This window comes from Colius striatus, chromosome 3, assembly GCF_028858725.1.
Source record: "Colius striatus isolate bColStr4 chromosome 3, bColStr4.1.hap1, whole genome shotgun sequence".
Classification (NCBI taxonomy): Eukaryota; Metazoa; Chordata; class Aves; order Coliiformes; family Coliidae; genus Colius; species Colius striatus.
In genome coordinates this window covers 8334664-8361649 of record NC_084761.1, presented here as the reverse complement: position 1 = coordinate 8361649, position 26986 = coordinate 8334664, and the positions used below count along the sequence as shown (strand labels likewise).

Below are 26986 nucleotides of genomic sequence, written 5' to 3'. Positions count from 1 at the left end.
GGCTGCGCCGCCTCCAGCTCCGCGGGATGCGCTGCCAAACTCTCTCCGGGCCCGTCCCCGCGGCTTCCCCGCGCCGCTCCCCGGGGCTCGCCACCGCCTTCTTTCCGCCGCTCCCGTGTGATGCGAAGCGCCGGTACCCCGCGGCGAGGCGACGTGGCGCTCCGCCGCCTGTCTGCCGCGGCTGAGACGAGGCGCGGCAGCCCCTGGCCCCTGCCCCATCCTGTTGCGAGCGGCTTCGCCTCGGCGCGCTCCGGCTGCCGAGCTGCGTGAACACAGAGCAGCGCCCGGCCGCGCTCTACCGCCTTTCCCCCGCGGCACCTCCTGCCGCCCGCAGCAGCCCGCCAGTCCCGCACACGGCCGGCGGGCACAGCGCTCTCCCGGCCCGCCCCGCCGAGCCGCGACGCCCCGCCCGCCAACTCCGCGGCCGGCCGGGAGGGTGCGGGCGGGTGCCGGTGCCATGGCGGCGGGCGGTGCGCTGTGCGGCTCCCGGGACGGCCCCGCTGGGTTCTGGGTGAGTGAGTGAGCGAGCGAAGCGGCACCCGCGGCTCCGTCCCGCTGCCGGGTCGCTCCCTGCCAGAGCCCGGGCCGGCCCCAGCGGCGGCTGCCAGCCCCAGCGGCGGCTGCTAGCCCCGACCCGACCCGACCCGACCGCAGTTCGCGCTGCGCGGGGCCGGGGCAGCCGCTGCGCGGGCCGGCAACCAGCCGATCACCCGCCGACCCTGCGGCCGGGCAGCAGCTGCCTCGTGTGTGCGAGGGAAGCGGCCGGCAGCGTGTATGCGGTGCCGTGTACCTCCATCGGCGCTTGCGGCTGCGATGGACTTTGCCTCCCAGCCACAAGTTCTCACCCAAATGGAGAACAGCCCAAATCTCTTTCCAGTTACAGTAAATTTCATGACAGCCGCGTGGGAACATGCAGTCTGGATGCATCGCTGGAAGGATGTTGAAATTAGTCTATTGTCTTCAAGAAGTACCTGCTGAATAACCCACCTTTGAAGGGTCTTAATATTGAGGTTTTCAGTCCAGACTCACGTGGATTTCCATTCTCAAGGTTGAAAATCTCCCATAATAATTTGTGAGACATTACCTGTGTCCTCAACTTTTCATCAAGTGATTCCCCTACCCCTACTTTGCATTGTGTCCTCTGCATAAAGGAGTTGAACCACAAGCTGCTGAAGAAAAAAATACCCCTGCCTGTTCATCTACAGCCGCTGTCTTTTCAGTAGTATTATGTTAGCAGATGAGATCCAACTATATGTTCAGACAAAGAATTATGAATGGATTTTAAATGCAGCTGAGGAAATGCAGCTGCAGTGCGGCTGATGCACTAGGGCACTTCTTTGCTCCTAATCTCCATTTCACCAGTCATTCTCTACTGCCTATGCTGATGGTTCCCAGATGCCAACAATCTTTTTTCCCATTCCACATTCAATAACTTAAATTTCATCTCTTTTTTTTCCCCTTTCTAGTTGTGATACACAATGTCCTTCCTTTGACATCTTTCCCTTGTCAAACCCTCTTCCCTCCTGCTCCTTTCTACTTCCACTCCCTCCAAAATGCTGCCAAGACCTCCCTCCCTCAGCTGTGATGCTTCACTGTTCTCCAGCAGCCCCTCTTGCCAAAGTTTTTCCCATTTGAAACCCCAAATCAAGTTCCTCTAACATTTAGATCTCAGTTGTAGCATCAGCGACTTGCAGCAGCTGGTGAAATTCTGCATGCATTAGCTTTACAGTTTCACTTCTGTGACAGGACTGGAACCAGACATGGTACACAAACACCCCAAGACTCACCTGGTGCTTTGAGAGTACAGTCGTTGCCTGGATCCCTTGTGCCTATCTTTGGATCTGTTTTCCCTTCTACTACTTGTACCTTCGACACACAAACAAAGGCTATATCAGAATGTCCCGCATCTTCAAAACCAAAATGGTAAGGGAGTTTGAGCCTAACATTATCACAACTTTGATGCAGAACTTATTTTTTCTAAATCATTAGCTCTTTTCTGATGACCCATCTCTGTGTTTGCTTTGACATTTACTCAGGTAAAGTCAGGTCAGTGTAAATCAAGTACAGTTTCAGTTAGGACTGTCCTAAGGTCTTCTCTCATGTACTTCCATTCAGTTCCCCGCTACTTCCCGCGATGCTCTCTGTCCCAAACCTGCTCTTCCACCTCTCCAGCTTTACTGTGCCCAGACTCTTGGAGCACTTAGTTCAGTAAATCTCATCAACTTTTCAGTCCATTCCAACATGTGTTTGCTGTCTCTTCCCCAGGCCCTTGGATTCATCCTGATAACATTATGTTTTTCCAATGTCTTCTTTGTACTGTGGGAAATAAGCCACGGAACCCCACGGGCTCCAGCATTCCTCCTTAGCCCTGCTGTGGTGGGAACCACAATGGTAATTCTTTCTCTGTTTTGTCTGTGTGTGGCCCAGCTTAGCCCTCTCGGGGTAAATAATGTATTTCCCTTGCTTCTCAGTATCTTTAGTAGAAGATTGGAGACATGCTTTGTGAGTTTCTGCTGTGTGACACGGTAGGGATTTGGAGTTGGGGCAGACCACTGTGTCTCCAGCTACAACGTAGAGCCCTAGGGGCAGAGTACACCTCGTGAGAGCTGAGGCAGCAGCAGTGGTTAGAAAGAGGTCTCACAACAAGATCCAGTTTCTTATAACCACAGCATACTGAACCATTAGTATGGTTTGGAAAGCAATGGGACTTCTGTACAACCTAAATCCTATACTCCCCTTTTGTCTTTGCATGTTCATGGCCTAGATTCCCCTAGCCCTAGTGTTGGCCCACGTGTCCTTTTATTATTTGCCCTTTCTGGAGAGACATTCTTGAGTGCAAAATTGCACATAATGCTTTTGAGTTTTAGCCTTTTAGGAGCAATACTGCAGCTCTGAACATCCTGAAATGTTTGGGCAAGAAACTAACCAATTTTCCTCTATTGTATCCATTAATTTGACAACAATGTTTGGTATTCCGTTGCCAGCTGTTTATTTGGACAAATTTGTACTTCCTTGCAGGTCCTTGCCATGTTCCTTACCCACATGGAAAGAATGATGGGCATCCAGTCTTCAGGCATCCTGTTGATTTACTGGCTGCTCTCATTTGTAGCTGCAGTTGTGATGTTTAGTTCCAAAGTCCAACATGCCCTGGCAAAGGTAAGTGAAATCACGTACCTTTAGCGTGCAGGGCCACTTTCCTCAGGCAAACAGTCATACCTTTCCATCACAACAAGGAATAAACTAAAGTTTATCTTACATGTGTGTTTAAGTAATAGGGGAAAAACAAAGACAGTTGGGAACTTGCTTGTTCCTGCTGTAGAGAATGATGCTCAGGCACCAGACCTCTTGTAGAAATGATGCTTTGCCACTTCTTACTACCAAAACATAGTTCCAAAAAGACTCAGACTTTTTCCTTGGTTTTCCTCTTTCTCATTCACAAAATTAATTAGAGAGCCCTTCAGGGAGCTCCTTAGACACACCATTTGTAATGAAACCTATCAGCTGCTTTATTATATCAACAACTCATCCCAATAAGTGAGCAAGGAGCTCCTATCCCTCAGAGCACCCAAAGTTCCCTGAATAATGATGCAATGTGGACACTTGACTTGAAGCCTCACAATAAAACCATCCTTAATAAATATGCCCATTAATTAGCATTTCCTGATACTCCAGTTTCAGTTCTCTATTTAAGTAGCTCTACATACCTACAGCTTAAAGAAATGCCCCTCATGCTTCCAACTCAAACACATATGGCTGGTAGAACATGAGGAGCAATTTTTCTCTGCTGACTTCACCTGAAGGTCCTTGCCTCATTCTGGTTCCTAGGGCTTCCTGGAAGACCATTTCCACCACATTACAACTTACCTTTATGTCAGCCTGGTGCTAGGAGAACTTGTGCTGTTCTGCTTAGTTGATCACCCTCCCTTCTTTGCTAAAGCTGTCAACAGTCTGGTAAGTATCATGAGATAAGGATTCCTGTGCTCTCCTCTGCAGAAGTTCTCTGAGGTATGAGTATGGCAGAGCTTGGTGTTTCAGAAATGTCTTTGGGCATGAGGAATGATAATTCTTTGTTCCTCCATCCGAGGCATAATCTAATTCTCCAAAGTGTCCTGATCCCATTGATCCTGCAGAATACATTTAACACCCTGTCATACATCACACCCACCTGTCAGGGTCAATGAATGGGATGTGTGTAACTTCATGCTTGCTTCTCCTGGGGAAGCACAAAAGGGGATTATATTCATCTGACACATACCCTTTTCTATATACAAATACCACCTTTTTTTTTCTCCCATCAGAATCAGTGTCCAGAAGCCAGCACCTCTTTTCTTTCCAAAATCACATACTGGTGGTTCTCTGGGTAAGAAAACACTGGAAAAAAACATGGTTTTGCCAGAATGTCAGAAAAAAGGAGCAGCATGAGAAAGGGTGTAGATGACAGCCAGTAGGAAATACCTCAGCTCCCCCAGTTAGCTTATGCAGTGAGGATTTAAATCCTTTCTCTGAGGACTCAAGGTATTCTCATGAGATCAAGTTCTGCAAATTTAACTTACTTTTCTCAAAGTAGTTCACAAATTTGTGGTTCCAGGGAATTCTCTTCCCCTTCCACCTCCCCTTCCAGAGCCCTCTACAATCCTGAAACAGAGCTCAGAAATCTCAAACGATCAACCACACCAACCACAGCCCTATCTGCCTGCCAGACCTTCCTGCAACAAGTCCTGGGCAAGTGGGAAATAGAGAAGGAGGGGATTGGCCCATCCAGCTGCTTAGCATTCAGAAGTAAACTGATTACATACCTCAGGCCTAATGTCCATCACGATAAGGCCTCATCTGTCTTTCACTAAGCCACAGAGTAAGTTAAACTTAACTTTGTCCCCCCACTGGCCAAGACCAAATTTCTAAGTTTCTCTATGTCCCTGTGGTGCACTAACTTAAAGCCCATCTGGTTTGAAAATGCTACATGCACAACAAATCCTTCTGTGCTTACCTTACAGCAGTCTGTGTGTTCTCCAGGCTTGTCTGGAAAGGCTGTCGGCAGTCCTTGGGGGTAGATGACTTGTGGCCAGTGAGGAAAGAAGACTCTTCTGAAGAAATTGTTGCCAGGGCTGAAGGAGAGTTGAAGAAATGTCTTAGCAGAACTCAGCAGTGAGTACTTCATCTAGAGAGTGTGCCATGGAGTCAGATGGTCAGTTTCTTTCTTGCCTCTAGATTATATAGACAAATAGGGTCACAGGTGCTGGTGTGTCCTCTCAGAAAAGGCTTTAACCCCTGCCATTCCCCATGGAGTGTTAGCCAAACTGCTTCAACATAAGCTCTGCTAGTTGCTTCCTATGTGGACAGAAGAATGGTTAAAAGACTCAAAATCCCACTGAATTATTTGTCCTTTAAACAAGAAAAGGATAGTGAGCATCAAATGGCCCAAGCAGGGTTCTGCTATGAAAACTTCAGGGTCTTTACTCTTCAGTGGGCAATTGCTCAGTGAGCACGTTCCCTCATGCAAAATGTAAGTGCTGAAATCTGCTGGAGAACACCCTTCCTTTCCTGGAGGCACAGAACTGTAAGGGGCTTTTCATGAGAAGGATCATTTTTTGATGAGCATTTCTACTGCACACGGCGTGAGACCCAGTGTGAGATATTTGATGATTTTTTGAAAGCACGAGTTCCCCAAGCTTCCTCCAGTTGGGGCTGGCATTCTCTTTGCTTCTTTCTTTAGGAAAATAGAGTCTGCCACATTTAAAAAGAGTCAGAAGAGTGAAACTGGCACAGCAGAAGCTGAAGAGATGGAGGTTCTACTGCAACCAGAGATCAGTCCAAGCAGACCCTTACTGAAAGTGTTTTGGAGTATGTTTGGAACCTACTTCCTTCTTGGCACTGCCTGCTTGGTTATCTGTGATGTCTTCTTGTTCTCCATCCCAAAATTACTGAAGTATGTGCCTGTTTATAATGTATTTCTATCACATGTACAAGACTGCTGTGTGCATGGGCTCACCCAGAGGTGTGTCTGTCAGCACCCACAGAGGCAGACACAGAGTGTGCTAAGATCACAGTCAACTCAGTGAGAAAAAACCCCAAACCACTGTCTAAAGCTGTAAACACTTTCTCCACTTCAATACTCCAGCATTGGAAAGGACAGGCTGCACTAAGCCTTTTGACAATTTTACTAAAACAAGAGATATTTGATGGTCCTACATATCACGTCATTTGCACTGGCTCACAACCACTTGCTGTAGTCTTAAGGCTCTGTGTTCCTTGACTTATTATAAAGAGCATAGCTGTGCATCCTACACACCTTAAACAGCTTCCTTAGTCAGCTGGCATAATGATTTCTGGATTGTGTTGGTACAACACAAACCTGTATTACAGTATCTTTTCAAGAGCAAAATCACTTCTTAGTCATTATGGTTAGGAGAAGTTCTGCTCTTTGACTGATAAACATGAGTCAGAGAGAATACAGAAAAATCCCTGGGATTTCTGCACATTTTTCCTGTGTGACCTATTCTAGGTGTCCCTGCTCTGCCGGGGGGGTGGACTAGATGATCTTTCAAGCTCCCTTCCAACCCTTAAGATTCTGTGGTATTTCATGGATTCATCAGCATTTTGCTCCTGTCTTACAGCCTTTTCCTGGAGTTCATTGAAGATCAGGAAGCACCCAGCTGGCATGGTTATTTCTATGCCTTCACTATGTTCCTTTTGGCTTGTCTCCAGACTCTGTTTGAACAACGATACATGTACATATGTCTCGTTCTGGGCTTGAGACTGAAAACTGCCGTAACAGGGCTTGTATACAGGAAGGTGAGTCTGTAGCTCCCATTCCAGACTCATTTTTTTCTAGCCCTGCATTAGCAGTTCTGACATTGTTGGTACATTGTTCTTAACAATATCAGAGGAGATGTTATTAGAAACTACTTTTAGGATGTAACTCTGCTGCATTCATCTTGGAACAATATGTGGGAGGCATTTCTTTTTCAGAGCTCATCTCTGAAGGAAATGCCAAGAAAATGAGAGGAAGGAGATAAAAACAACATAAACTTTCATATGCTGTAGGTTGTGGTTGGGGAAAGGAGTAAATTCTTCATCTTAAAGTGAAGACACAAGTCCCAGGCAACAACATGTTTTGAGTACCTCCCTCTTGTTTTTTCTTTCTTTACAAGGAAAAGAAAGCTGTTTGATTTTTGGACCAAGCTGTGGTTTGATGTCACCTTTCCTTTCTTCTCTACCCTGTCTAGATCCTTGTTATGTCAAATGCTTCAAGGAAAGCAGCAACTGTAGGTCAAATTGTGAATCTGGTATCTGTTGATGTCCAAAAGCTAATGGATCTGATTATCTACTTTAATGGGATCTGGCTTGCTCCTATTCGGATTATCATCTGCTTTGTCTTCTTGTGGCAGGTAAAATATGATCATACTTATCAATTCCTTTCTGTCCTAGGTATCAAAGGAAAAAGGAGTTTTTACAAATTCTGCTCAGAGCTTTGCTGGTTTGAATAAGCTGAAACTGCCATATTTTTCTTGGCTCTGTAGCCTGGTGGATTCACTTTTCTTTTTAGAAGATATTTTTATTGGTATAGAATCCTTACCTGATGCTTCAGTTCATCTTCTGACCTGTGTATTCAACATTCAGTCTCCTTTAAGGAAAAGACTGTCAAGTATGGTTATTCTGAGCTGACTCATAAAGTTCTGCCTTAGATTTTCCTCTGTCACCTCTCTTTTTAACCAAAATGTGGCCCACTGCAGGCTGAGAGTCCAGTTGCAGCTCCTTAGCATAGTTACAGAACAGAAAGGGAAATGGTCAATCAGACCTGGGAGTCCTGATTGATAATAAGCTAAATATGAGTCAGCAATGTGCCCTCGTGGCCAAAAAGGCCAATGGCATCCTGGGATGCAGCAAGAAGAGTGTGGCCAGCAGGTCAAGGGAGGTTCTTCTCCCTCTCTACTCTGCACTGGTGAGGCCTCATCTGGAGTCCTGTGTCCAGTTCTGGGCTCCTCAGCTCAAGAGGGACAGGGAAGTGCTGGAGAGAGTCCAGCACAGGGCCACCAAGATGATCAAGGGACTGGAACATCTTTCATATGAGGAAAGGCTGCGGGAACTGGGGCTGTTCAGTCTGGAGAAGAGGAGATTGAGGGGAGATCTTATTAACATTTATAAATATCTAAAGGGTGGGTGTCAGGAGGTTGGGGCATCCCTTTTTTCTATAGTAGCTAGCAACAGGACAAGGGGTAATGGGATGAAGCTGGAACACAAAAAGTTCCACTTAAATATAAGAAAAAACTATTTGACTGTTGAGGTGAGGGAGCCCTGGCACAGGCTGCCCAGAGGGGTTGTGGAGTCTCCTTCCTTGGAGGTCTTCAAGACCCGCCTGTACATGTTCCTGTGTGACCTGATCTAGGTGACCCTGCTTCTGCAGGGGAGTTGGACTAGATGATCTCTAAAGGTCCCTTCCAACTTCTACCATTCTATGACTCTATAACAACCTGACATACTTCATCCCGAAGCCTCATTACCACAAGATCAGTGAAACTGTTTAAAGGCAAGTTATATGATATCCAAAAAGACTATTGCATACATTTAATTTCATGGGTACCACGGAGTTTAGAAGGAGACAGCAAAATGTGAATTAGAAATAAAGGATGATAACCTGAAAGATCCTTTTTTTCCCCCCTTCTAATTCCATGTATGGTATTTTCTCAGCAGAAGTATGAGCACTATAGAGACATTGAGATCTTCCTTTGCTAACTGGGATGGGCTGTGCCTCGTGCCTGGCAGGATGCTGCCACCTTGGGAAAATAATGGCCATGGTGTAGACTGTGGAAAAATCATCAGCCCTTTTCTATCAATGTGGACAAGCTGACTGTGGTTACATGTAATTGGAGCATAATTAACACTTTGTTTGCTAGTGTTCATATACCATTTGTGTATAGAATACTTTTATCTCTCTGTATTTGCCAGCACTCACCACTCTAGCAAATGTAAGCTGCCTGTAGAAAGATGTAACCAAACGGGCTGTTTTGATGCATGTCATTATGAACCCTGGTCTCCAAGAGCTGTCTCAAGAGTACATGGCACAGGATAATGCTAGCTGATGTAAATTCAGACAAGATGGATTATTTATGCTTCAAGAATAGCTTGCTGAGGGTTAGGGTTTGTTTTTTAAACAAAATCTGATTTTGCTTTGGGTCACTTCCTTCCAGCAGCCACGGGATGTCCTCCTCAACACAGCCAAGAGCAGATGGCAACAAGCAGAAATTATTTGACCTGCCAGCGTGCTTCTGGATCACTTTCTGTACTAATGTAGTTCCTAAAAGGGAAGCAAATAAATTCAGCAAAGCACGATGACAGGAGTTACCCTGCCTGGAGAATTAACAATCCACAGGGCTTAGGGAGAATGACTTCCAGGAAAGGCAAAAGGATGATTAGACTAAAGCCTCAGCCATGAGGGATGATAGGTGTAAGTTCAAGTAAGAGGAAAGGTGAATGTGAGGAATGGAAAGCAGTCATTTCTAGTAATCACCAGAAGTTCTTCCTCTTTCATTTTCTCTCCTGGCAGCTTCTTGGACCATCTGCCTTGGCTTCAATTGCTGTGTTCCTTTTTCTTTTGCCTCTGAATTTTGTGATCACCAAGAAGAGGAGTCAGTTTCAGGTACATTTGGCTTCATAAAAATGATTTACTGACTTAAATTATGCTATGATACTACTTTTAAATGTCAATTAAAGGCTGCCATGATTTTCCAGGATGGGATCACATGGAACCCAACATTACTGATTATTACACTACAGTATTTCAGTACATTACTGAAAAACAAAGTAATATCCTACTGAAGCATATCACTAACATTTACTATCAAGTGATGGCTTAATATTACTCATGTTTACTGTGACTGTCTGAATGAACGTGGGTGGATTCAATGCCTATACATTTCCTTGAAGTTTAGAGTAAGCTCTTAAATGTTCAGTCTTTTACCTTGTTTGCTCACCTTTGCTGTGTTCTTTATGTATTGCCAGTAAAAATAAAGCTCTGAAGATGAAAAGCAAAATATGTCTGAGCCTGGAAGATTCATAAGCAAGACAGTATAAACAGCTTAACTGCAGGGAAATTTTTTCAGGGTACACAGGCAGGAATAAGATGTTTCTTCAGAATAATTGCACCATTAAACATTCCACCTATTAAATGATAAAAATCAAACATTAATTACAGGAGATCCAGATGAAACATAAAGATGAGCGGGCCAAACTCACAAATGCCATTCTCAGTGACATTAAAGTAATCAAACTGTATGGCTGGGAGAAAACCTTCATGAAGAAAGTGCTTGGTATCCGGAAGCAGGAACTTCAGGCTCTAAAACGATCTCAGATTCTCTTCTCAGCATCTCTAGCTTCTTTCAATTCATCAACTTTCCTGGTAAGTGGTTCACCTTCCTATGCAAAACATGCTATTAGGACTAGACTATTGTTAGAGGTCCCTTCCAACCCCCCACCATTCTATGATTCTATGATCTGGGCTGGAAATGCGCTCCAGGCAGACTGAGCCTGCTTTGCAAGCACTACCTCTCCAAGCTAGAGAGTTCATGGCACAGTCAGTAGCTCCACAAGCTACTTTGGCATGTGTTGTTGCAGTTCAGCCACATGTGTTTTCAATGGGAACTGGCTGTGCTTTCCCTTGCTGTGGTCACAGCACCAAAACTTCCTTAAAGCAGAACAGATTTGGGTTCGTCAACTCCAATATTTGCAGGACAGGTAACCATTTAACTAAATGGGTTCCAGAACCTTGTCACCCTTGAACCAATCTTTTCCTTACCTGAAGCAAATGGTTTGCTTTCCCTTTGCTGCCTTTCAGATTGCATTTGTCATGTTTGCTGTCTACACCCTGGTGGATAACACACACATCCTGGATGCTCAGAAGGCCTTTGTATCTTTAACTCTGATCAACATTCTCAACACTGCACACTCCTTCCTGCCATTCTCCATAAATGCTACTGTCCAGGTTACATTCCTTTTTCTTTGGCCATAAGTGTTTTTTACATATCACCATTAACAGGTAAAGGTGGGGACTTCTTAGGGCTCTGGACATCAGGGCTAGCTATTCACTCACTACCGTGAAACACTGAGGTGCAAGGACTTGCAGCTAAAGGTGCACTGCAATATTGTTTTTCAGAAAGGCTCCATATATTGACAAAGTAATCACCAAGAACAACTCTTTAGTCTTTTGGGACCATCACAAGCACCATTATATCTCAGAGGTGCTTCCAGTCCTGGTTTCAATCAGAAGAGATGCAGCAAAATCTCCACAGGAGATCAGTGGGAACCTTTCTAGCCCAGGCCAGAGAGAAAGAAGTCATTGCCAAGTAAGAAATTGGGAAATTAATTTCCCTCTTGTGCTTAAAGAAGACTGTCACAGCTGTTCATGTACAGAAGCAATCACTGGAAAGACTGCAGAATGAATTGGAGGAAAAAAAGCACCAATTTCACTGTGTGAACAGAAGAGATAACACAGGGAAGACTATGTTTCTCTACTAAGCTGAGAGGAAACAAAGGCATTAATAAAAAGAAGAGCTGCATTTACCCATCTAAGCCTACAGCACCTAGTCAATATTCTAACTGGGTCTTCAAGTAGAATTCATTTTGGGTTTTGGCTCCCTTTGTATTGTAAATCATGGACTTTTATGTTGCTTCCTCACTTCAGGCCAAAGTTTCTTTAAACCGCTTGGCAGCTTTCCTGAACCTGGAAGAACTGAATGCTGAGAGCTCAAGCAGAAACACTTCTGACTGTGGTGAGCCTTCGTGTTGGCATTTTCTTGTAAGAGAAGTAGCTTCCATTGTTCAGCTTCCACTCTTCAGGGGCCTACCATAGCCAAGAAAGAAAAATGTTTGTCCCATACTGGCACTTTATCTCTCAGACCTATTCATTTCTAATGATTGAATCTAGTCTGGTAATGAACCTCTTCTTTTCATACTTTTCATTTTGTGTAATACAAAAACACACTTAAAGTCACATAAATAGAGATGTTTCTGCACCTACTTTTAAATTGACAAGTGTCCTGTTTCTCCTCATATTTTAGGACAGGCAAGTATCACCATAAGAAATGGAACTTTTTGCTGGAGCAAAGAAACTCCTCCATGTCTTAGAAGGTACAGACCTACCCTTAGGCACCTCAGTTTTGTAGGTCAGGGTGGATGATGAATGAACTAATTCTCAGGGTCTAAGTGAAACTGGTGTGGAATATCTAGAGGCTTCTGAGTTTGCTTCATATTTAATGTTGGATTCTGGGAATCATAAAGTCAGACAAAATGTAGTCTTGCTTTTATGCATAAATGGGAAAGCATCTGGATCTGGATGTTGCCTTAATACACAGAGACAGCTTTCTTCATACAATTTTCTTGTCTGAATATGAAAGGACAGTAATTTAAGGATTTAACAGGACTGATGGTATGCAGATGGTATAGCATCACTATATGCTTAATTCAAAAGGCACTGCAGTCTTAAAGGAGAAACAGTGTTGAAAAGTTCTGATGTTCAGGAATGTTTTATATCCAGTGCTTTGGGTTAGCCTGTGCCTAAAACAGGGATCTAGGTCTTGGATCTGGGTTTGAAACTCAGATGGGAATATGGATGAAGACTTCTTGGTTGGAGATGAAGGGATGACTCCCATTCTGCTGCAAAAAATCCAACATAATGGGAAGAGTAACCCTGTGCAACTGAGGCCTCAGTGATGAAATTAGGGGTGTTAGCTGGTACATTTTTATTGCTACAAGAGAATTTTGGTAATTTTCTTTTTTCTTTCCTTTTTTTTTTTCTTTCCTTTCTCTTTCCCATTTCTTTTTGTTTCTTCTTTTTACTTTTTTTTAAAGAAAGCATACCTAAATGGTGACAAGACTAATCTTTTCTCTTTAGGATAGATCTTACTGTGCCCCAAGGCTCCTTGCTTGCTGTAGTTGGCCAGGTGGGTGCTGGAAAATCCTCTTTGCTGTCAGCATTACTTGGTGAGCTGGAGAAGACAGAGGGCTCTGTGACCATGAAGGTAAAGTTTCCCCTGAGCTTTTGCTACTACTACTTTTGCTGTCTTCAGGAACAGTAAGCTATTACTCAAGGTATGATGTACCTGATGAAAACCCATTCACTGCTGAATTTTAACAAAGGCTGTATATGTAACAGCAAGCATTTAATTATCTAAAGGTGCTTAAGACCTGTGGGAACTGAAACAGGACTGAAAAGATTGAGTTAAATTCCCCACCTTGACAGTGAACTGAAGTGGCATTGTGATAAATCTCATCATGGACTTGCATCTCCGTTTCCTCCAGACTTTAAGTGCAGACTTATATTTTGCAAAGCCTTCTGAGATCTGTCAGTGAAGATGATCATTCCAGATTTCTATAAATCTAATTGGGAGAGTTTTTCTTCAGAGACAGATTCACACAGCATCAAGTTGAGACTGTTAACATTCTTCCACTTCCATTTTTATAGGAGCCTGCAGCTTATGTCCCCCAGCAAGCCTGGATACAAAATGCTTCAGTGGAAGACAATATTCTCTTTGGGAAAGAGATGGATCAAACGTGGTTTAGCAGAGTCATAGATGCTTGTGCCCTGCAACCCGATTTGGACAGCTTCCCTGTAGGGCAGAAGAGTGAAATAGGAGAGAAGGTACTGGCTTAGGTTTATATTTTGGCCAACTTTTCCATGAGTAGCTACAAATTCAGGTGTTCTGCTTAAAACACCTACAAAAGGACTGAACTTGCAGGAGGCAGGTGCTCAGTAGTTTCTGAAAAGTCAGGCCATGATTTAAAGGAATCTAAAGCCCACCTCCTGACAGTTAACCTAACCAGAGATAAAAGAGATATTTATGACAAAAAAAACACCCAAATCCAGGTCATTCCTGGGTCATCTTTTGCGGGAAAGTGGAGTTGCTCAAGAGAATCTTTCCCTGCATCTCAAGGGTTTTAGGAGGAAGGAAGGGAGGGAGGGAGGGAGATGCATGGACTTAAAAACAAGGAAGTAATAAAAGCCCAGTGTAAAGAGAAGCCAACAGTTGGCAAATATGCTGTAGCTTTGGAATAAACAGTGTCAATACATTTTTGTAGGGAGTCAATATATCTGGAGGGCAGAAGCAAAGAGTGAACCTTGCTCGTGCCGTGTACCAGAAGGCTTCCATTTACCTACTGGATGACCCTCTCTCAGCTGTTGATGCCCACGTTGGACAGCACATTTTTGAACATGTTCTTGGACCCAATGGCTTACTGAAGGACAAGGTGTGTTATAAACCCTTAACTGCAGAAGACTGCACAATGTGTCTTATTATCAAGGCCCCTGTGTGGGTTACTCACTTTATTAAAGGCTTCCAAAGTCTTTTTTGCTAGTGGCAGCAGGTACTGCTGTTAGCATCAGTAGAAGTGGGATTGGTAACCTCTGCACTCCACAGAGCACAAGGAAAGTCCTGCACTGAACCTCACCTAGGAGAAGGAAGACTGAAAAGTTACCTTCCTCTGAAAGACTGTCTTTATCTTTGTGCAAACCACATGCCCAGTTCCAGCCTTACTCCTACAGCAAGTTTCTTTGGCCTTCCATCATCATCATCCTTCTCCCTTTTGGAGATTTACTTCTCATACCATTAGGAGGAGCTGTCTCATCCCTTTCAGCTCATTGTATCTGATCATAATGTCTAATCCCATCACTTTTGATTCATTCAGTGGCATCTTTCCAGTTCTCATCACCCAAATGCTCATCACTTAAACTTCAGTCTTAAAACCCATCTTAAATACTTCTTTTCCATTCTTTCTTTCATCACTTGCATTTTGTTATTCCTTGGTACTTCTCTGCTGTTAAGCAATCTGAATAATAAATGTGGTTACATGAGAAGGGATGCTAGGGCAGCTCTTCTTGTTTCATACCAGAAATTGCCTACAAATCCTTGACTCAATTTCACATTTTAGAAGGAGAATAGGTAATGACTTTCATTGGAAGGTCCAATTAAAACAGACACGTCTGATTACAAATACCCTTCTCTGCATGTGGGTTGGTTGCAAGTATCAGAATATGATTATTGTACTGAAACAATACAAAGAATGTATCAAGCCTAAGCAGTATTTCAAGGGCTTGGTGGTATTTTGGAAATATGGAACACAATCTGTTATCTAAATAAAAATTCCTTCTTTTACATCCTTTCCTACATGTAGTTATCTATGCAAATATGCTCAGAAATTTAAAGGAAAATAAACTCCATTCAGGCTGATGAAGTTTTCAGGCACAAATTTGATTCTGAAATATTAATATCAGTAACAATAAACATGACATAATTCTCCAATGAACACCATTCTACTGAAGAGCTTTGGCCTGAGGGGAATCAACAACATGGAACTGGTCGGTGAGCCCAGCAAAAGATCCTCTTAAATGCAGAGTGTTAGCCTGGGACTTGAGACTTCAGTTCTAATCCTCACTCTTTTCTGCTGTATGTGACAAAGCAAGCTGATTCACTCCTCTGCTCCCAAGTTCTGTACTTTCAAAAAGGGCACAAAGCTGTGCCACAGAGATAAACAACTTCATCAAGGAGACAGCAAGAATAACAAACAAGTTAGTAAAAAACCCATAGCTCACACTGAGTACATGTCTGTCTTCAGAAGACAGCTGACTGCAACAGCTCTAGTGAGCAGAAAATATGGCAATTGTAACTGTCTCCTCTTTCTTCAAGCAGACTCGTGTGCTGGTAACTCACACAATCAACATTTTGCCTCAAGTGGACAACATCGTTTTTCTAGTGGATGGAACAATCTCAGAAACTGGTTCCTACCAAGAACTTCTAGAGAGAAATGGGGCATTTGCAGAATTTCTTCATTCACACATTACTGCAGAAGAGAAGGCTGGCACTGCTTTTTCAGGTAACCTGAATGAGTTGGAATCACTCTTCATAGGTCTACTGGTCAATGGTTTCCTTACTATTATACTTAACGTTAAAGAAATGGGCAGGAAGGGGGTCTGCTGCTGTTCAGAGGGGGGAAGAGGGAAAAAGAGAATAGAAATGGAAAAGCTAGTCTTATACTTGTTTTATTATGGACATTTAAAGCTGTCATTTCATGTAGGCATATTTTTTCCCTGTCAAATTAGCTGACTCATCATCTCAAAAGTGGTTCTTGAATAAACAGTTACAATCTCAGTAGACCACAATCACTCAGTAAGTTACTCACTATTTGTGCAGTTCTTCAAGCCTCACCTTGATGTTTCTATCCTTAGCAACAATTCTTTGTGATTAACTTTTCCTCTGTATTGCCAGTTTCTCAAAGCCTACATGGGACAAAACAGGATTCTAAAGCATTTGGAAATAAAATGCATTTATTTCACAGCTACAGGAGATACCAAAGGCACCATCACTTCTACAAACGGCCCATCACAAGATAAACTCTTTAGGTAAGCTGCCTGACAATGAATATCTGGCTCTAAAAGCCCATCCAAGCCTACATGGAGGCTCTTGCTGAGTAAGATACAGGTTTGGGATTGACTCTAGAAATTAAGAAGAAACAAGCTAAACTCAAGCAAAGCAAGAAACTGCTCTTGAATGTGGAGGTTAACTAACATTTTCTCCACATTAAGCCAGAATTTGTTCCAGAGCTCACATGTGAGGCACACTGATACATTCCCTTGCTGTTCACTTCCCAGTGGAGCTCTGAGGTCTGACTGACGGCAAACCAGCCACAGCTAGGGAATGCCTAAAGCTTCTGTTTATTAATAACTTGACAGAGCCCAGTCCCTGTGACAAACAAGGACAAAAGTTGGGGTCAGTGTGGAGGACCTTGAAAACTGCATCCTTCAAAACAGGCATGAACATAGGGGCAGCTGGATAAGGAGACACAGCTTTAAAATCCTCATTGCCTTGGCTAAAAATTGAAAAGATTTTTGTTTTCTTTATGAAGGGACAATTCAGTCAAACCTTCTGCCATGGCAAGGGAGACCATGCCTGTAAATCAAGACTGTACCACTGCTGCAGTCAGCAAAGGAAGATTACCCAAGGGAGAGAAAACTCAGCCTGGCAGGGTAAGCACAGCACCTTCCTACAGAAGCAGAGACACAGACCGTGGGCTTATCACTGACCCACTCAGGGCAGGTGGGTCAGCTCACTGCCTACATTACACCAGTGCAGCTGCAGGGAAGGCAGCTGAACTAAGTCTGTCCTAGGATTAAGACAAAGTCACTTCAGTGTTGTTTAACGTAGCACCTTCTATGCCAGCTGCATCTCCCTGGATGCCCCAATCCAAGCACTGCTGCCACCATGGGAATAAATTGTGGACATTGCAGACAGCACATTATGGAAATGAGAGGGAAAAGCAATGTTTTATGACCACTTGAGGAGAGAGATCCTGATTCAAGAGTTGTCATGAAGGGTGAAAGCACACTGAGGCAGTCAGGGACAGAACAGGATAGATTACAATGGGCTTGTAACGTTGAGGCTTGTAGGAAGGGGCACATCACTGTTCTCATCTTGCCCAAGGGAGACACCTCAAAAAGCTGTGCAAGGAGGGTACTGTGAAAGGAAAGAAGCTGACCTGGGATTCCAGCTAGGAGGAGTCAGGCACAGAAGATGTGTATTCAAGGCACATTGCAGCAGCAGTAACCCGTGGGGAGGAAACAACTAGCTGAGGCTACACACTGGTACTGAGAAGAGTTTAAGAAGTCAGACACCTCAAAGGAGGGCAGCTCTTCCCCAGGGGAAGCACAATATTAGTAGACCAGGATCTCCTCTCCTCTGCCAATCAGCAGTTACTCACACAGTCAGGGGCACATGTGATAGTCCCCACTCAACACTGAGAACAAATGAAACCACTGACTGGCACAAGGAAAGCCTTAGGTGCATCCCAGCAGTAACAGGAGCTTATTGCAAAAACAAGCAGTTGATAATAATCACTCATTAACATCATAGATTTAAGTCTGGCTTCATTATTCATCCATCAGGAAAATGAAGAATTAACATGGTTGGTATGGCCTCAGACATATAACTGAGTAGACAGGCCATAATAAATCATTCCATGGTTTGGAGCTGCTTTTCCTTGCTAACAAGATTGATCTTCCCAACCTCACCTCCAATCATTTTCACTCCAGGTTAATACCTCCATTTATGCAGCCTACCTGAAGGCAGCTGGCTTACCACTGTGTGTGTACATCATTCTGCTCTTCACATGTCAGCAAGCTCTGTCATTTGCTCGTGGTTACTGGCTCAGCATGTGGACAGATGACCCTGTTCACAACGGGACACGACAGCACACAGAGCTGAGAGTTGGAGTCTTTGGTGCACTAGGAGTCATTCAAGGTTTGTTTAAACTTGCTCACCTCATTTTTCTCTGTATTTCCATCTCCCTTTCCCATATCCAGGATGTTTTCTCAGAATATAAACAAGTGCATACCCAGGGGCTCTTAGCCTCCCAGCCCTTTGGCACTAGCCCTAAGGCTTTGGCACAGGACCTAAAGCTACAGGCTCTGACGCACAGGGAGGATTTCTAAGGGATCTGAACAGTATTTCCAGTGTTACTGCCTGAAATTCTACTTCATGGTATGCTAGAAGGGTCCTCCTGTGCCTTTCAGCAGACCATGATGAATAGTGTATTCCTCTGTATTTCCTCATGGAACTAAATGACCTGAGCCCCTAAAAAACATTCTACAATGGAAGAACTACAACATCCTTATATTTATGTCCTGCTGCCTTGTATCCAACGTTTTCTGCATATCTTTCTTCCTCTTACCCCTTTCCATTCCTCCAATATAGATTAATCATATCCAAGTGCAAGCAGTGGCTCTTCTCCATGCTGAATTAAGTATTGGCTTAGTTCTTTTGAGTGCAAAGAGAGAGAAAGAGGAAAGGGTGGAATTCCAGACATGTCTTTAAGTCTTTCTCTTCAAAACTGGCCACAATTCTTTTGGACACACTCTTTATTCTTGAAAAAAATCCAACAAAACCACAAAAATCACTTGGTTTAAGGCAGGAATCACAGTGGGAAGAGTTGGGTACCCTTCTGTGCTCACAACACACCTGTAGGCAGGAAACCTAAGGCTGAGTAATTCAAAGTAATTCCAGTCGAGTTCATTTTATGAAGAATAAAGACTGTCCTGCATGTTTGAAGTTGCTGGATCCCTGGCCCCCATGAAGCCTGCTTAGGTCTTCCACCGCCTGTAACTGCCCTGCAGAAAGTGCAGCTTACCCTGCAGCTCTGAGGCTTGGCTTAACTGCTACCAAAGAGAAAGCCGTTTCCTCTCATTGGTATAGCATTCACAGTACTCAGTGAAAAACATGATCTTGCAAAGGAGAACTCCAAGATGAGTTTGTTCAGGCCTTGTAATAATGATTTTCTGCATTTCAGCCCTTGGTAGATTTGCCTCCACAGCAGCAGTCCTTCTGGGTGGTGTGTTGGCATCAAACAAGCTGTTTCTGCAGCTGCTGAGGAACGTTGTGAGATCCCCAATGGTCTTCTTTGAGCAAACACCTATTGGAAACTTGCTGAACCGCTTCTCCAGAGAAATGGATGCTATTGACTCTGTGCTCCCTGACAAGCTGAAGTCCTTGCTGGGGTTCTTGTTCAACTTGCTGGAGATCTACCTTGTGATTATAGTGGCTACACCAAGTGCAGCGATGGCCATAGTGCCCTTGACTGTCCTTTATGGTGCATTCCAGGTAAGGAGCAAGAGCTACACAGACAGGAGAGGCTGAAGCAGCAGAGCCATGTCCCTACAGAAAGCCTCCTTCCATTTCTTAGGAGCAGAGACATGCAGAAACTAGTTTCAACATCATGAATTGCATCTGAACAAGAGTCAGTGCCTCTTCCCACAACACCTCAGCCTTCCAAAGCACCCCAGAGACCTCAAAAAGGCTTGTCCAGATCAAATCCTACCTAGAGCTACTTTCCTTGTCTCCATTAGAACCAATCAATCATTAAGACCAGAAACATTTTTCCTTTCCTCTAGAATTCCTATCCTGGTTTTTAAGATATCCATGTATGCTATGGAGCTCTCTGGCTGGGCTCTGAGACCTCAGAAGCTTTGCCAGCTAAGACTGAGCATGAGGCAAGAGCACATAAAAGGTTTAAGTATGCTTCTGTTCTCCATCAGGTGAAGGGCTGGTCTAGAGGAGAAAGTGTCAACTTAGAGGTTTCTTTGCATTAACCATGAGGTTGCTTTTAGTGAACATAACAGCAAGAAACACTACCTCAACCTTTCAAGGGCCTCTCCTACCTGCACATTAGGTGTTACAGCCCTAGGACAGTATGTACTATTGCACTTGGTGAAGCCCTCCCCAGTTTTCTCTGAAGCACCTCCAAGGGACATAAACCTAATCACTCTCCCTTCCATTTCCCTTGGTACCAGCACTTCTATGTCATCACCTCCTGCCAGCTGAGACGCATAGAGGCTGCCAGCAGGTCACCCATCTACTCCCACGTCTCAGAAAGTTTCCAGGGGAGCAGTGTGATCCGTGCTTACAGGGACCAGCAGAGGTTCATTTCCAAGAGCAATTTTCTAGTGGATGAGAATCAGCGAAAGTGCTTCCCTGGAGCAGTTGCTGACAGGTACAAATGTGCAGTGTAAAAACCAATGGTAGTTTACTCTCACAGTCTTGGTGAGTGGAGAAGGCTGCTGATGGGGTTGGGTGGAGTTACAGAAGAATTAGTGGTGCACAGTGCTTTGGGGGTAGGGCAGCCTTTTTCATTATGACCCACACTGTGTCCCCATCTGGCAACGTGCCCCTCACAGCCCATATGCTCCCACATCCATTGTGTGGCTGGGCACACAGACACGCTGGCACACTGCTACAGGTGGCACTTGGTGTCTGAAATGCAGAAGGCTGTAGTACAAGCCTGGTGAGGCCCATCAGCCTAAGGCAGAGTGCAAGAGGACTGTGGTATAAGCAGAATCCATCAGACAATAGAGCCATCAGCCACCAGTCATGAAACGAGCAAGGAGTAGCAGGAGTGAGAGGTGTTGGACCAGCTCAGCCAAGAAACCACATGATGGCTGCTCTCACTCAACAGACCTTGGAGAAAATCGTAAGAGAGATCATAAGCCAACGAGTTCAAGCAGACCTGTGCCATTCATGAGCTCCAAGGTGGCTGGATAAGGGCAACCAGGGCACGGCAAGAGCTTTGTTGGGCACCCTCTACCCCAGCAGCCTCACCAGTGTTTTGCAAAGTAATCATAGATTCTGTTGGGAGGAGAGAGCACTCAGCAACAGCCCTGTGTTCTCCTCTTGCAGGTGGCTTGCTACAAACCTGGAGTTTCTAGGCAATGGCATCGTGTTATTTGCAGCACTGTTTGCAACAATGGGCAGAAAACATCTTAGTCCAGGCACTGCTGGCTTCTCCATTTCATGTGCCCTTCAGGTAACTCAGCACTGCAATACCAAGCTTGCCTTTCATCCAAAGCAACTTGTATTTAATTTCTAAGAAATCATGAACAATTTCTGTGGCTTTCCAGATGCACACTCCTACCAAACCCTGTCATTGCTGAAACCCAGAGCCTCTAGAGCACATGGCCCCTTAGAGGACAAACCTCTTTAAATACATGCATGCACCAGCCATCTTTTAACTCCTGCATCTGAACTCAGTTTGGTTACAGCATGCTCACAGTGACTAAAGCAAGGTCTTCAGTGTCTGTCTTGTAGGCCAGTTACACAATAGCCTAAGAAATAACTATGCTCTCTTTTTGCATCCAACTCAGTTCCTCGCTGAGAAGCAGCTGGGGGGAAGCTGGCTAGGCTCCCTAATCACAGCTTTACAAACTTTCACAAGGATCCAGCATCTCCCTTCTGATGAAGGCTGAGGGAGCTGGGGCTCTTTAGCTTGGAGGAGAAGAGACTGAGGGGTGACTTCATTAATGTTTACAAATATGTAAAGGGTGGGTGTCATGAGGATGGAGCCAGGCTGTTCTCAGTGATGACCAATGATAGGACAAGGGGCAGTGGGTATAAACTGGAATATAAGAGGTTCCAAAGAAACACAAGAAAGAATCTCTTCACTGTTCAGGTGAGGGAGCACTGGAAGGGGCTGCCCAGATGGGTTGTGGAGTCTCCTTCTCTGGAGACATTCAGACCCCACCTGGATGAGTTCCATTGTGACCTACTCTAGATGGTCCTGCTCTGGCAAGGGGGTTGGACTGGATGATCTTTAGAGGTCCCTTCCAACTCTTATGTGATTATTTTTTAGCCTTTTAAGGGAAGATTTCTGATGTACTAACACTAAAAAAAAAGGACCAGGTACTTTGCAAGCACACTGACTTGTCTGCCCTAATGCTTTTGTTTCCTTCTGCTAGATAACTGGTGTTCTCAACTGGATGGTGCGCTCCTGGACAGAAATAGAGAACAACATTGTCTCTGTGGAGAGAGTGAGAGAGTACTTGAGGACTCCCAAGGAGGTAGCTGAGCAACTGTTGACCTCACTGCAGCAGTGAACATCTCTGCAAACTAAATGAGTAACTTTCCTGTTCCACCTGGACAAACCCTCTAGTCTTTCCCTTCTAAAGGACTAGTTGTTTATCCTTTAAAGACCCGCAGCATTTTTTTTGTACTCAACTGTCTAGGCTTGTTTTATAACCTCTGATCATCATTATTCTCTTCAGACAGTTATACTTTGTCCTGCCATTAAAACAGCTTCAGTTGGTAACACTCCTGGAATGAGCTGTGTTTTCTGCCCATATTTGGAGTGTTTACTGCGTGACTTCAGATGCAGCTCTGGTAACTGATGGCTGCTAGATAGCCTGTTAGCCACTAAAAGGCTCCAGTGCAATCATTTTTGTTCTCTAAACATTAAAATTATTTCTCTCTATGCTGCCCTGAGATCCTACTAAAGGAAACTTTCATGGTCCTGTTCACAGAGGCACATAAGTAATTTTTACTGAACTGCTCATCATGTCAGAACTCTGGCACACAAACAAATGTTTCTCCCCATTTTCAGTTAAGACAATTGGCATCTTTGCATAAAGTAAGAAGTCAACATTTGCACTATGAAAGTTAAGAGGACTTTTTATCTCTTGCATGTTAAAGGCATTTTTCTCTTTTACCAACAGTTTCAACTGGGGGAATTTGGCACAGATGTCTTCACAAGCTTCCTGTTTCAGTCTGGCCACTTGGTTTGGTAATCTAAACCAGCTTTACATTGGTTTAAACTTGCTGTTTCTTTTCACCTGTTTAGGCTCCCTGGACTCTGGATGACAAATCTCAAGGTCAGGCTTGGCTCAGTGAAGGAAGAATTGAGTTTAGAAACTACAGTTTGAGATACAGGCCAGACCTGGAGTTAGCACTGAAGCATGTCAATCTGACCATCAACAGGCAAGAGAAGGTAAGCAGTGCCAATTTAGAAGAGCTACCAAGTGTGAGCTGGGCTTTGCAGGAATTAGATCTGGGCAGACACAGTCCCTGCCCTGCACCAAGGTACAGGAACTTGGTAAGTGTGAATGCTACAGTATGAGCCCATCCACCCCCCTGCACACCTCTGCTAGTACAAAGTAATGTTTCTAGGATGGCTGCATATTCACTTTTTACATCTAGTGCCACACCAAGGCCCTGTTCTAGCTGCTAAGACTTGTAGCTATTCTTCTCAGCAAAGGCTTTCAAGAATGCTTTTCACACAAAACAATTTCAAATGACAATTATTCCCTTTAAGGATGCATTGCTAGACTATGTGCATCTTGAACAGCCCCGAAGATTTGATCCACACAAAGCTGTCTCTCTTCAGAAGGCCAAGAGTCTTGACAGGTCTGTCCAACCGTGGAAAATGATCAACATCAAACCCAAAATCTTTCCATTGCACTTTACAGGTCGGCATCACTGGAAGAACAGGAGCTGGGAAATCTACTCTTGCTGTGGGGTTGCTGCGATTAGTGGAAGCTGCAGAAGGACAGATCCTAATTGATGGACTAGATATTGCTCAACTGGGTCTCCATGACCTTAGAACCAAGATAACTCTCATCCCTCAGGTAAGAGAAAAGAGTTTCCAGACTGCTTCAGCAGTTAAGTCTTAACACCTAGGAAGGGTTTATAGGGACCCTGACATTTCTGAATGCCCCTCCTCTCACAAAGATGACAACGACTTCTGTGCCACACTAACCTGCCATGGGATAGCAGATTAGCCACAGATTTGTACCCAGCAGGGAAAACTGGAGAGCTCGTTTTTATAACCCATTTCAGGAGTTGTTTGTACTGTCTCTGTGCTCAGGATCCAGTTTTGTTTTCTGGCTCTCTAAGAATGAATCTCGACCCACTAAACCAGTACAGTGATGCAGACATCTGGACAGCTTTGGAACTGACTCAGCTCAAGAACTTTGTTGCAGATTTGCCAGATCAGTTGGAATATAAGTGCACTGACCAAGGGGAAAACCTAAGGTACCTTATCTGCTTATCTGCAGAGGCAGCAGCAGGGCAGTGCCAGCCTGTGGGCAAGTAGAAAGCCAGTGGGACAAGGAGTCTAATTCGTTTTTTTTAAACAATCATGTTTTAAAATCATTCCCAGACAGCAAATTACTGCATTACTGTCCTGGTGCATGAAATCAAATCCAAGGCTCCAAGTGGAAGACCTTTGAGATTTAATCATTGTGGTGGCTTGTGTTTGTGCAGCACTTAAAACCCTGGCATCCTGCTGCAAGTGCAGATCTCCTGGGTGCTGTAGGAATATACTCCATGTCCTTAGGTTGTTTCTGTTACCTGCAATGCCACCAGCTTCAATCACACATTCAGGGAAGGGGAACAATCACCTTTTCATTACTATTTCCAAATTAATCACATACTCTAACCCCAGGGAAAAGGGATTAGTGCTCTCAGTTTACCATCCCCCCCTTTTTCTTGCAGCACTGGGCAGAAACAGCTGGTTTGCCTGGCCAGAGCACTTCTTCAGAAAGCCAAAATCCTCATTCTAGATGAGGCCACAGCAGCAGTAGATGTAGAAACTGATCTTCAGATTCAGTCCACCCTGAGGACTCAGTTCAAAGACAGCACAGTGTTAACAATAGCTCACCGGATAAACACCATCATGGACTGTGACAGGTAACATTTTCAGCCACTTCTCTAGGGAGGAAGACACAGGCAACCTGTGTGAACCAGACAAACCACACACTATTAGTGAGCAGCAGCTTAATTTCTATCCTTTTCCCATTTAACCCCCAAAGCTTTCCTTTAGGGGTTTTTAAGAGCTAATCTTAAATCAGCCAAACACCAACAGGTAAATGATAAAGATCATTTATTCCCACATGATGTTTCCTGCTGTTATACCCTTCCCCCCCCTTCCACTGACAGCAAAACCATGGCTGTAGCTCTTTATCTTAAAGATCATGAAGCTAAAATACACGTTCAGAAATCTTACTCTAGCCTCAGCTGCCAAAACACCCTCCTCCCAAACTCAATACTTGAATAGTCAACTCTTCAGAAACCTATTTCCGTTCCACAGTTGTTTCCCTGCTGAAAAGCTTGCTTGAGTAACAAGCAAGCACTGCAATTTGTTTTAGCAGTAAGTAGAAACAACTAAGGTTATCACAGCTGCTGGCATATCCCCAAGCTTACATTTGTGTTTTAATATTCACAGGATTTTAGTCTTGGAAAATGGCCAGGTAGCTGAATTTGATACTCCGGAACACTTAATAGCTCAGAAGGGACTGTTCTACAGACTGATGGAAGAATCAGGCCTCGTGTGACTCACTCACAGAGTACACCAGAATGCCACCATTATCAGGAATAATTCATCTCATAATTGAGTGACACTCAGCCAAATCTTGGCTGAGCTACAACCACAGTGAGCAGATGAAAAGGGACGTCTCGGGATACGCATCACTTCCATAAGAAACTTAGCGACTCCATTTTCATTATGTTTCCAGGTCCCAAAACCTCCATCTTTTGTTAGAAATGAGCCAAAACTTAAATGCCTTGTTGCTTTTAAGGTATGAAAGCAAACAACCCAAAAGAAAAAGATGATAGCATTTCCAATTTATACTATAAATGGAGCCTAAATATGCTGCCACACTCAAAGATGACACAGATTATTTTCAAGAGCCAACAAGATTTTATGGACAGCAAGCAAGAATTCAACTGGTATCAAGCTAACTTAACTGTTTACAGCTTGTCCTAAGTTCGGGACAGAACAAATTCAGTCTTTTACCAATGTCTTAAAAGACTGCTCACTGAACACTGCTGTTACCACAGGTGTGGACTTCAGGCAGCAGCTGGATCTAGTCACCCAAATTGCACAAAGACTGAGGGAGCAGAGAAGAGGCAGCGGGATGTCACTAAGTGTGAGAGCATTACAGCTGCCTGTGGGCAGCCTGTTGTTGCAGCTGGGGACCAGAGCTACACCATTGCTTTCCGTGGCAGTGATTCATGCTTGCAGAGGCACAACCAACTGCCTGGAGGAAGGGAGACAGCTTGCACATAGGCTCACTGACGCAAGAGAGAGTAACCTGGCTGGGACTGAGCAGCAGAGCATTCCTTGTGCTTGGAGGCTTGGAGCAGCCCTGCTGTCAGATGCTGGTTGGTCACAGCAGAGCACATCCAAACACCAATGCCAATGTGTCCAAACTGAATGTGGCCACAAGGACTTTGCACGGCTGAAAGCATCCTCCTCTGGTCCCTGCAGCATGGCAGGTGGGGAAGGTAGCAGGGACTCACCTGCCAACCTTGTGGGTCATTCCTGGTTTTCTTCTGGAGTGCAAGTTTACCTCCTGCATGTGCCACCCTGGCACTGCAGAGCCTCAGGCATGGTCATCCTCCAGCTGTTACTTTAACCCACAACAGCAGCTGAAAGCAAAGCCTTCCTGTGCTTCCCACAGTGCCAAGGAGCTGCCCTCGGAGCTGTCCCCAAGTCTCTCCTCAGGAATCACAATACAATGTGACAAACCACATTGTAAGATACTTCTGTTTCCTGTGACTTTTGTTAAACATTTTACTTCCTAGAAAGCTGAAATAAAAACAGAATCAAGTCTTGAAATGTGTCCCTTCAGTAAGTTAAAGAAATAATAGTATAAAAGGGAGTAATGGGAGAGGGGAGGAGAGTT

At 44.4% G+C, this 26986-nt stretch overlaps 1 protein-coding gene across 1 annotated transcript; it reads left to right on the top strand.

Moving 5' to 3' along the window:
- Positions 1-433: 433 nt before the first annotated feature.
- On the top strand, positions 434-26905 carry ABCC6 (ATP binding cassette subfamily C member 6). Its single transcript, XM_061993385.1, has 31 exons — positions 434-511; positions 1747-1923; positions 2266-2391; positions 3019-3156; positions 3826-3951; positions 4299-4360; positions 5014-5145; positions 5714-5926; positions 6615-6792; positions 7227-7388; positions 9545-9637; positions 10193-10396; positions 10832-10978; positions 11678-11765; positions 12054-12123; positions 12887-13013; positions 13457-13633; positions 14071-14238; positions 15678-15861; positions 16324-16387; positions 16891-17011; positions 18074-18281; positions 19327-19637; positions 20327-20526; positions 21210-21336; positions 22265-22366; positions 23143-23289; positions 23768-23926; positions 24166-24332; positions 24795-24989; positions 25525-26905. The coding sequence occupies exons 1-31, from the start codon at positions 458-460 to the stop codon at positions 25631-25633; spliced, it is 4536 nt and encodes a 1511-aa protein (XP_061849369.1). The 5' UTR covers positions 434-457; the 3' UTR covers positions 25634-26905.
- The last annotated feature ends 81 nt before the right edge of the window (positions 26906-26986 follow it).